Below are 12,219 nucleotides of genomic sequence, written 5' to 3'. Positions count from 1 at the left end.
GGCCTGGGCCCACCTTAATTTCAAACAGATAATTCCATGTAGGTTTCATATATATACTAGAGGCCTGGTGGGTGCACAGATTTGTGTGCCGGTGGGGTCCCTCAGCCTGGTCTGGGCCTTCTCATAATCCAAGAGCCCTCAGGGGATGTAGTAGTGAGAGAAGCGGCAGGCAGCCAGGGAGGAGCCTGGGCCAGACACTGAGCCACTCCAGCTCAGCCCAGTCCACTGCGCCTGCCATTCATAGCACTGCCGTGGAGGCGGGAGAGGCTCGTGCAGCCATAGCTGCGCTCCCCAGCCGTGAGCTCTTGCCAGCCGTGAGCCTGGTGTCTGGCACCCATCTGTCAGCTGAGCTGTGTTTCCACTGTGGGAGTACACTCCTGCATTGAGCATCTGCCCCCTGGTGGTCAGTGTGCATCATAACTACCAGCTGGTTGGCTGGCCATCCAGTTGCTTAGGCTTTTATACATATAGATGAATATATACGTACACATATATACTTTATTTATATGTAAATGTTTATATCCATCTGTACACATGTACATATAGTCACATTCGCACATACACACACATAAGTATACACACATGTTTTTGCAGAAAGAAGTCTTGCCACAATTTGGCTTTTTAGGGACAGTGAAACTAACCATGCAGTATCTTATTCCACCAATCCCAGAAAATCAAGAGTGATGCTTTAAAAAATGCAATTTCAACATTCACTGGCTTTCTTCCTTTTTTAAAAAAGGATTAATGATACTTTTCTTCCAAAGTTGAGGGACTTAACTCCATTTGATTGCACCTCTGCAAGGTATGAAAATGCCTGAAGTAGACTAGAAAACGATGCCATGATGACATGGCTGCATGTCACTGTCCCAACGTCATCATTTCCACAGCCTGGCAGTCTATGGTGGCTGCTACCCGCTGTCCTGGTGTCCCCAGGGGCCATGGCCACCTGCACCAGCCTGTTGCCTTGGGTGAGGCTGGTTACCCAAAGGATTGCAGGTCCACAGTTTGGTACACGCTCACAGGGATCTGGACCAGTCCGTTAGCATCTTGGACTCCAGCAAGTGCTGCAATGGCTGCTGCGGTTTCCCCAGACAGGACGATGTGTCCCCCACTTTGCAAGGTGGCTTTGGCCAATGTGGCGACAGCTTCACTGTTGCGCGCCATGGTGACAGTAGCTCCCTGTTGCATCTCTTGAGAAGCTGCCCCTGCCTGTGTGGCCTCTGAAGCTTGCGCCCTCTGGATGGTCATCTCACCTCCTTGTAACGTGGTCCAGTTTTGTCCCACCTCTCCATCTGCCACAGCAGAATAATTCACTTGGTCAACAGTGACTGTGGTTGGCAATTCTGAAGCATCAGCCAATGTTGCTACTGTTGCCCCTGTGCCAACCTGGATAAGTGAGACAGTGCCATCGGGGTTACTGAAGGTCTGGACTACGGTCTCTGATGGAACAAGATGGGCTATACTCTGTGTGGTTGCAGCCTCTGCTTGTGTTTGCTGATCTTCAAAAGCGCATAAAAGGTCCTCCCGCCCGTGCTGTTTATAACAGTTTGTAACTATGGACCGGAGTGCTTGGGTCCATGAAACCCTCTGCTTTTGCTCTTCCGTGCGGACATCCCTCCGGACATTGGCCCACGGGATGTCTTCGGGCCACCAGGTGGGCTTGCAGCTTTCTTTGCCCCAGCCTGGTTTTCCCCGACCCGTGGCGTGCTTGAGCATCTCTGGGATGAATGCCCGCAGCTGGGCCTGGGTCATTTGATTCACAGAGACTGGAATCCCGTCGCTGGTGAGAAGTGGCAGCTCCGAGTTACCCTCCGGCGGCCCCGGGGCGCAGTGGGCCAGGGCGGACTCCAGGTCCCCCAGGATCGCGCTCTGGTGCTTACGCACCACCTGCTCCAGCGGTGCTGCCCCAAATACCTTAAAGGCCGGTTTGGGTTGGGAGGGTGAGATGCAGAGCAAAACAGCTTGCTGCCCCACTCGAGTAGTATACTCATCTAATGTGGCTCGAAGTTTGCGAAGCATGCGTGTTTGCTGTCTCTTCCGGATGGATGGATTCCGCTCAAACACGTGCGGCCGTTTCCGTTTCTGCCCTGTTGCCACAGCAGCGGCGGCAGCCATTCCCACAGGCCCTGCAGCAGCCAGATGGGCTGTTACCTCGTCAGCAGCTGCGGAGCTGAGTATGTCGGAGTCACCATAAGAGGGGTCCTCTGGAGACGGAGGCGAGTCTTCATCAGCATTCCACATACTGTGGTCCGTGTAGGTGTCCACAGGGACCTGCTCTACTTGTTGGACCACCGCGCGGGCTTGGGTGGTAGCCATGTGTTCGGTTTGGGTCACTCCGTAGATCTACTCCGAGCGGCTGCGCTGCTGTGAGCCTAATGCCGTGGAGGTCCAAAGATAAACCTTTTAATAAACAAGTTATATGCCTGCGGCATGACAAGCCACCCACCCACCATAATCTGCTCAGATAGGGATTTAGGATCAAATTACTCTTTAACTTACTTTTAGTTAGATTTATTATAGAGCCCCTTTTTTATCCACCAAGTGGATAAAATGGGATGCCTACTTAGGGAAAATCTAGGTAGATTTAGCAAAGCAAAATCTACCATAATCAATTATACATATCTATGTGGTTAATCTGTTTTTAATTGAACTCCATTGTTGTCATATATTTAGTTTAAAAATGAGAATAGGTACAAACACCATGATTGTTTACAACACAAATTGTTTACAAAACAGCTTGCAGTTTTATAAGATCCACTGGCAAGACTTAAAGCTAAAGTGTTTAATTTTCAGACTTATTACTTTCTTTACACTTTTGTTCATTTCTTTGCTTTCTGAATGTCGCAAATCCAGCTATTTACCTCATGCAACATGGCAGCTGAATGGACATACCATTAAGTTTTTATTAAAAAGAGATTCTTTCTTGTTTCTATTTATTTCTCCACTAAACAAAAGGCAATTTCACACTTACCTTTTGATTACTGAAGGAATTCTTTAGTATCTTATTGAAAAAAGTAGGCTGCAATTTCTTTTCATGCACAAGTCTATTTTTATCTTTCTCCCACATAAAAGGTATATCACAAGAAAAAAAAACAAACCCTAATTTATTTTTGAGGGATTACTAATGTTGAAAATGTTGACATAAGAACTTCCAAACCTGTGGAGAATTTTTGTAAGCATTACTTGAGTCTATTTGAGCCAAACAGATGACATGCCTGGAAGCAAGCTTTCAAATGCTCCAGAGAAAGACAGTTTTACAGTTTTCTTTTGTGCATTTGGAATTAAGGAGAGAACTAAGGAAGATTACAAAAAAGTGAGAGAAAGCACAGCAGGGAACAGAAAGGGGGAGGGGTTTCTATGATTACATCAAGCATGTCAAACTCGAAGCCCACGGGCCACATGAGGCCCACAACAAATATTTTTGTGGCCCAGCCAATATAATGGTATGTAAAAAATGAAAAAAACGTTTCAATAAAAATTTCATAACTTAAGTTTTACAATATCCTGTTATACATAATCCTATATAATAAAAGGCTAATATACAAATCAGCCAAACAGCAGAAGGACCAGTCACTATAAAGCAGATGCTCAATGCAGGAGCTGCCCCTGGTGATCAGTGCGCTCCCACAGGGGTAACATCGCTCAGCCAGAAGCCCAGCTCATGGTTGGCAAGTGCAGCAGCAGTGGCTGGATCCTCTCCCACCCCCACAGCAGCGCTAAGGATGTCTGACTGATGGCTTAGGCGCACTCCCCCTGGGACATCCCCTGAGGGCTCCCAGACTATGAGAGGGCGCAGGCCGGGCTGAGGGACCCCCTTACCCCAAGTGCATGAATTTTGTGTACTGGGCCTCTAGTCTATAATAATAAAAGGGCAATATGTTAATTAGACTGGACATCTTCCAGACATCATTCTGGACGTCCTTCCTGACAAAACAGGGGCCAGAGGGAAGCCAGCCAGGTCCTGGGAGCCTGCGGGCAGCCTGGGGGAAGCTAGCCGGGTCCCGGAGGAAGCCAGCCTGGGTCCCAGGTGCCTGCCAGCAGCAAGAGGAGGGAAGCTTGGGTCGCAGGTGCTGGAGGGAAGCAGCTGCTGGCAGCCAGGGGAAGGAAGGCCTACTCTTGCATGAATTTTCATGCATCAGGCCTCTAGTTATTAATAACGAACTACAACGTTCACTAATGACTGATTACTATAATCGTGTTGCATTCATTTCCCTTACGTGCCTTACGCACAGGTGCACCATTTCTCTCCACTAATACTAACAGCAAATATTTTAGCAGCTGATTGCCACGTCATTAGTCTTGAATTGACCTGTTTGGTGTGTGCAACAGGAAATATTTTGCTTTTGGAAAACAAGAAAGAAGTTTATTTGCATTGCACTTATTAATTTGTGTCTGGTAAATTAATGTTCAAGAAAAAATATTGATTTTTATTAAAATGTTCTATTATTTTATGCTAACAATTACTCATTTATTTCAGCCCTTTGTATTCAGCATGTCTCTATCTAAATAAACCTACGTTTCTATGAAAATTGAAGCTTTGGGGTTTTTTGTGGCGTACATAAACTTAAACCTTGTTTATTTGGCCCGTGTTAGCCTTTGAGTTTGACATGCTTGGATTATCAGATGATTATGCCTTAAAGGGGTCTGAACAGAGAATGACTCTGGAATTTCAAAGGTGTGTTCATCTAGATGCCCAAAAACAACCTAAATGTCCTTATTTAAAAAAAAAAAAAAAATAGCTAATTTATCTACCATTTTCTCCAACAGCTTATAAGATTCCCCCAAAAAAGAAAAAAATAATGATATGTGCAGAAAACAGTTACCCTTGGCCATTCTCAAATAGCTTGGAAATATAGCTAAAATCAAGAAAGATCAGCACTATTTACATGATAAGTCTAATAAATGAGATATTAAAGGTTAAAAAAAGCCTAAGACTTAAAAGTGTAGGCAAACATATTACTCTTTTTAATTTCCCATCCTAAAATAACATGCAGCTACCTGATGACTCCAGCTCAGTGACTAGTTTATTCGTTTTTAAAATTCCCCAAATTCCTATTTATTTTGCTAAATTTCACTGACTGTGTATTTGTGTATTATAATACAACAGAGGCTGCTAGAGCAGGAAGGCTTTCAGAACTGACTGTTAAACGTATGTGCCGGGCAAATCAATGTCTCTGATACTTAATATGCTGGAGGTCTTAAGGAATTTGCTCAAGGTCACAGTTCCTTATGACCAAAGCAGGACTGGTCCAGCCTTGGAAGTACTGGCTCAGTGGCAAGTGCTCCTTCATTCCTGCTGCTTAGTTAGCCTGGGAGAGTTGGGGAAGAGAGGTGTCAATTGTCATAGCTTTACTACCGAGGACAAATGTTGCATCACTTAATCAGAATGCAGTCCTTCATTGAGAAAAATCTCAAAGTGACATCTAGCAAAATACCCAGTCTCTATGGAGAAATTTAATTAAACTTTATACCAGCACAAATATTGTGAGGGAAAACAACTCAACTCCTCTGACATTTTTGCAAGTAGATTTAGTGGAATCCATTCTGTTTACTTTTACTGACATTTGTTTTTCAGTCAATTATCCCACATGGTTATTTTTTTTTCCTTTCCTAATTTATTGCTAGCAATTTAGCCATAAGAATAAATACAAGTAATTTCTTTGGTACAAACACCAGAGCTAAGATTAATGAGAGTTGAAGAAAATAAACACTCATTTACCTCCCCATTTCTATTCCTCATAGTTCTGGTTTACTTATAAATCAGACCATTGGCAACACCAGAATCCAACTAGGAAAGATTTAATCTCAAATGCATCAGAGGTTTCTCCACATATAACCCTTGTTAACATAAAACATTCAAACCTGTAAAGAATTTTTGTGAGTTTATTTGAGCCAAACTGTCTACAATTGCTGGGAAGCAGAACCTCAACAAATTGAGATAATGCTCTGGAAAATGGCGGGTTACATCTATATTCATATAGATGTAACTAGAGGCCCAGTGCACAAAAGTCGTGCATGGGTAGGGTCCCTAGGCCTGGCCAGCGATCAGGGCTGATCTGTGGGACAACTGGCACCACCATTGGCACCCGCTTGTCTGGCCTGGAGCCTGTGGGCTGGGGGCAGCTCCTACATTGAGTGTCTGCCTCCTGGTGGTCAGTGCACATCACAGCAGCTGGTCGTTCTGCCGTTCAATTGATTTGCATATTAGGATTTTATTATAACTAGTAGCCCAGTGCATTAAATTTGTGCACATTAAAAGGGAATTAATTGCCCTAACTGGTTTGGCTCAGTGGATAGAGCATCGGCCTGCGGACTCAAGGGTCCCACGTTCGATTCCGGTCAAGGGCATGTACCTTGGTTGTGGGCACATCCCCAGTGGGGAGTGTGCAGGAGGCAACTGATCGATGTTTCTCTCTCATCAGTGTTTCTAACTCTCTATCCCTCTCCCTTCCTCTCTGTAAAAAATCAATAAAATATATTTTTTTTAAAAGGGAGTTAATTAGCAAAGATATTTAAATATTACTATTTGCCCTTTCTCTATAATAGAAGTGTGAGAGATGAAAGGAAATTAGTAAAATATATATATGAAAATAATATATAAATTTATTAATAAGTAAACAGTAACAAAAGGATATAACAACAACAGAGGCATGATATAAAAACGACAAAAACATGATATGAAAACAACAAAAACATAATATGAAAACAACAGAAACATGATATAAAAACAGCAGTGATACAAACAATGACTGATAAAGTGATTAAACTTATTCTAATATCTCCCTGTACACCACATTAAGAGTGAAAACACTTTCAGAGTTCTTGACTAATTTCCCTTGTGATGAAGTATTTAGAATTTTAACTGTAATGTCACATGCTCTACAAACTCGTGAGAAAGCAACATATAACTGACCATATGCGAAAATGGGTTCAGGTAGGAATATGCCTACTTTGTCTAGAGTTTGTCCTTGTGATTTATTAATAGTCATCACAAATGCTGGCATCACAGGAAACCATTGTCGAATCAATTTAAATGGGGGGCCAGTGTCAGATGGGGACAAATTAATTCTTGGAATCAGAACAGCCTCTCCCTCTGCAGATCCTGTTAATACTTCAGCTTCAATAATGTTAGGTCATAATCTTTTGATAATAAATCTGGTACCATTACAAAGACCCCATTTACTATTGAGATTTCTCAATAGCATGATGATTGCACCCACTTTCAATTTTAATTTATGACACGGCATTCCCGAAGGAGTAATACTATTAAGAAATTCAATGGGAAAATTTTCCTTTTCAGCATCATCTGTGCAATCAATGGAATCATCACTCAAATATGTGTGAAAATCTCCATCGAGTATATCAAAGTTTTCTTCATTTAATTTTTGAACATGCTCATTTTGTGGACAAAGAATTGCACATTTAGATATATTTTTAATATTATCTATAGCAGTGGTTCTCAACCTTGGCTGCACATTAGAATCACCTGGAAATCTTTTTAAAATCCTGATTCCTGGGCCTCATCCTCCAGAAATTGTTTCTTTGTTATGGGTTGGGGCCACAACATTAATAACAAAGAAACAGAATTTCCGGAGGATGAGGCCCAAAAATCAGGATTTTGAAAAGATTCCCAGGTGATTCTAATGTGCAGCCAAGGTTAGAACCACCGATCTATAGATATAGTATTTCCAAAGGTAGCTTCAATAATAGATCCATTACAAATCATTTCATTTCCACACTCTGCTCCGAGGGCGGGTTCCTGCCTGAAACCTCACCCTGAGGGCAGGTTCCTGCCTGAAACCTCACTCTCCAGGAAACAGCTGGGGGAGGGCGCAGCCGTTTCCAAGACGACCCCTGCAGGACTGACTTTCTTCCAGTTGGTAGCAGTTCTGGCCATGATGTTACATCCAGGGTTTTTATATAAGTAGACTAGAGGCCCAATGCATGAAATTCTTACAAGAGTAGGCCTTCCTTTCCCAGGCTGCTGGCACCAGCTTCCCTCCAGCTACCGGCAAGCACCTAGGACCTGGGCTTCCCTCGCAGCCCCGGCTTCATCTGGGAGGTAATCCGGAGGGACATCTGGTCTAATTAGCATATTACACTTTTATTATTATAGAAGACTAGAGGCCCAGTGCACAAAATTCATGCACTAGGGGGAGGTCCCCTCAGCCCAGCCTGCACCCTCTCCAATCCAGGACCCCTCAGGGGATGTCCGACTGCCGTTTAGATCTGACTGGCAATCGGACATCCCTCTCACATCCTGGACTGCTGGCTTCTAATCGCTCACCTGCCTGCCTGCCTGGTTGCCCCTAACTGTCCCCCTGCTGGCCTGGTCACCCCCAACTGCCCCCCGATGTCAGCCAGGTCTCCCCCAACTGTCCCCTCCCTGCCAGCCTAGTTGCCCCCAACTGCCCCCTGCCCACCAGCCTGGTTGCCTCTTACTGCCCCCCTACTGTCTTGGTCGCCCCCAACTGCCCCCCCTGCTGGACTGGTCACCCACAACTGCCCCCCCCAACTGGCCTGGTCACCCCTCATGGACCCCCCCACTGGCCTGGTCACCCCAAGCAACCTGCTTGTTCAGTCGTTTGTCGTCCCTCACTAAACCCCCTGCCAGCCTGGTTGCCCCACGCAGCCTGCTTATTCAGTCATTTGATCATCCCTCACTAACCCCCCTGCTGGCCTGGTCATAGGCAGTCATCTTGTGAGGGCATGAGGGTTGATTTGTATATTACCTATTTATATATAGTATTGCAAAGGAAGGGACATAGGTGAGTTACATGAAATCCATTGATGATACACCAGAGAGGCGGAAGAAAGCAAAACAGGGGAAACACCTGGGATTGGATAAAAAGTAAAATGATAGACACATATTTAAGTGGGTGCAGGAACAATTAACGTGATAACAATGAAGGAATTTGTGGTATCTGTCCTGGCACCCAAGTACATTAGATTGTGCCCCAAGGGGTCCAGAAAAAGGGAAGTCACAAGTTACCCAGACATTTCAAGTGTATGTTATTATAGATGCAAAAACTCAGATAGGCTCAGTTAAGGTAAAGGTTGACCTTGTCAGTGAAGATATCAGCCTAGGATGTAACTACCCACCATAATTGCTTTTAGTTAAAGTTTAATTTTAAACCATCCTTTGTGGTTACTTTAGGTCTCTGAGTTTGCAAGACTGTTATGCAGGCCTTCCCTGAGTTTGTCAGGTTAGCATGTGACCCCTTTCATCCACACCCTAAAACTTTAGAAAGGAACACTTTACTCGACTAGTCATCTGCCAGATAACTAAATATGGCAGGCATTTTTATATCTTACTCATCTATCTCCAACGTTTGTATACCTTTATTTTGAAATATTCTGTGAAGTCTTGGAAGGCTCCAAACGCCTTTATTACAAAAAAAAAGAAGAAAAAAATCTATTCTTTTTTTATTACATGGGATCTCATTAAGTGGACAGTAATTTTTAAGAGGTTGAAAAATATGTAGTGCAGAGCAGTGTGGCTCAAATTCTAACAATGGCATGAATCACCTGGTGATTATGTTAAAATGTAGGTTCAAATTCAATAGATTCAGAGTGGGCCTGAGAGTCCACATTCCTAACAAGTTCTCAGGCTAGACCTTAGTCAGCACTTTAAATGGGAAAGTTGGAGAGGAAAGGAAATTGACTTTGGAGCTGGGGAGGCCAGGACTGAAATTGACTTCATTGGTTCCTCACAGTGAGAACCTGAGACAGCCCACCCCTCTGCCAGAGCCCTCTTTCTTTCCCTACAACACTCAGAGCCTCCCCATCAACATCTGCCTTGGACCCACTGAAACTGACCTCACCATGCCCTTGATCCACTCCACATCAGGCTACCCTTAGACCCCCCGGCTGCCTCCCAATTCTCATGGTTGAATCCCTGTTAGCCTCTGAAACCTGTTTTGTGCCCTGCTCCTATCCAGCCCAGGTTCTACCATCTTTCCACTCTATCCTCCAACACTCAGTCAGCCATCAGCAAAATCTCCCATGTTCATTTTCCAACTGTTGCCCAAATGCTTTCCCCCTTCTTGCTTCAAGGGAAACTTGGCTCTCCACTGATGAAACTGCTACTCTACATTCCTCTTAATGCAGTTTATTTTGTCTTCCAGGGTACTATAGCACTACGCCTAGAAGTAGAGCACAAGTCTTCCTTGCTCCTTATTGCTGCTTTCAGACAATTTTCCAATCCTCCCTCATTCCTAAAAATTTTGAATTTCAGTCATCAGATTATATCGCTCATAACTCCTCCTTGCTATTGCCAAGAAATAAAGGATTCTCTTCATTTCCTCTACCCAACCTATCCACTCACTCCTGTAATCAATACCCTAGACCTTGTTACTATTAATAACAATCTTCTCCTTAGTGTTAATTCCATGCATCCTACTCTCTCCCATCACCTCCTATCATTCACCTCTGTCTTCTGCAGCCTACAATTCTTTCATACCACTGATATGGCGAAAACATTGATTCTACCATCTATTCACTCTTCGTCGCTTTCTCAATGTCATCGTTTCTCTTCTTACTCAACTTAAAGTCCATTGTCAGTGATGATTTACTCCCTTGCCTCTCTACAGTATTGTTGCTTTTGCTTTACAAAACTATAATCCTATTTGAATGCAGATTTCTTCCTATTCCAAGCCATCTTCTGCATAGCAAAACATGGTAGAGAAAAATACAAACCAGATGAGTGGTCTTGCTTTAAATGCTTGACTGTATACCTCAAGTGGTCCGACCATTCAGTAAATGTCTCTGTCCATAAACTCTTTTAATCATGTAGGCTGCCATTTTATACTCTCTCCTCAAGCTCCCAATACCTTTTCTCCCACAATTATTCTCAGCTGATAACCTCACTTCCTATTTTACTAAAAAAAGTGGGAGCAATAAGAAAACAATTTCCACATATCTTACCAACATACTAGTATCTATCTACATTCTTACATGAGTAAACATCTTTGCGTTCCTGGCTATCATCATTGTTGAATTGCTGAATGCTCCTATCAGAAATCAGTCTTAAAAAAAAAAAAGAATTCAGTCCTTATACTTATGCACTAGATCTCACCCCTCTCAAGCCAAGGAAAGCCTTCAGATAGCTATAGCACTGGCCAACTTCTGACTATATCATCGAGACCTTGATTCAGAACCACCTGACTAAGCAGCTTCCAAACTCCTGACCCATAGCAACTGGGAGTTAAAAAATATTTATTGTTGTAAGCCATAAGGTTTTGCAGTGATTTTTTATGCAGAAATAAACATAATAAAAAATAAATTAATGAAATGACAGATCACAACATCAGTCTCATATTCACTAATTAATTAGTAAGGATTTATACACCAGTCTATTGAGGGACTAATATTCAAGTTTCAAGAGGGGAGGTACAGGAGGTACTCCTTCTGGATTAATGGGTTTTGTAAGGAAACTTGATCACAAGTGGACAGAACTATAGAATGTGAATAAAGCATCTTTTATTCTTCTGAACCCCCAGGGGAAAGAAAGAGAAAACTCACTAGCCTAGCCAACGAGAAGATTTGACAATTCTGTATACTCACTCTCCAGGCAGAGTGCATAGCTGCTGTCAGGACATCAGGGTAGGAGAGGAGTCCCAACAGCAGCAGGGCCTCAGGGGAGCCACGTCATTTCTTGCCTCTCCTGAAGACAGACAGCACTTCTATCAGCACAGAATACAATGGCAGTGACTTGGGCAGTGTGTGCCCTGTGGCTGAGGCTCTCCCAGAGAGAAGGCTGCAGGAAGCCACCGCTTGCAAATATTGTCAGGAGAGTAACCAAGGAATGCGGAAGACTGATGGACCTTGGGTGTTAGCAGGGCTGACGCTAAGCACCTCATCTGTTGAGATAGTGGTGACTATCCTGATTCCCTAACCTGATAATCCTTTTGCTGATTAACAAACTACCTTTGATGTGCCTTATGCATTGCTAAAGGGCAAATGTGTATTCAAGTATAAATAGCAGACCAGGCCAGAAATCCATGTGTCTCTTCAAGAAAGAGGCTCCACTTGGCACCCAAGGCCTTCTAAATTCATATTTCTTGTACAGCATTTTCATTTGTACAAGAAATATGAATTTCAGATCCTGAACCCCAGCTACGAAGGTCGTGGCAGAAGGCCACTCTTGTCTTCTTCTTGAGACCAGCCAACTTCTACAAATTCTTATTGGAGTAGCCATGAAAACCAGAATAAGGCAGT

General features: G+C 43.5%; 1 protein-coding gene across 1 annotated transcript; it reads right to left on the bottom strand.

The window, feature by feature from the left end:
• Positions 1-858: 858 nt before the first annotated feature.
• On the bottom strand, positions 859-2,873 carry LOC118665154 (nuclear respiratory factor 1-like). The gene is given in 4 exon segments (XM_036326315.1): positions 859-904; positions 906-997; positions 1,000-2,343; positions 2,862-2,873. Coding segments are annotated over 4 exon segments (1,494 nt in total).
• Positions 2,874-12,219: the final 9,346 nt, after the last annotated feature.

This window comes from Myotis myotis, unplaced genomic scaffold (assembly GCF_014108235.1).
Source record: "Myotis myotis isolate mMyoMyo1 unplaced genomic scaffold, mMyoMyo1.p scaffold_m19_p_1, whole genome shotgun sequence".
NCBI lineage: Eukaryota > Metazoa > Chordata > Mammalia > Chiroptera > Vespertilionidae > Myotis > Myotis myotis.
This window is presented reverse-complemented; position numbering and strand designations above follow the sequence as displayed.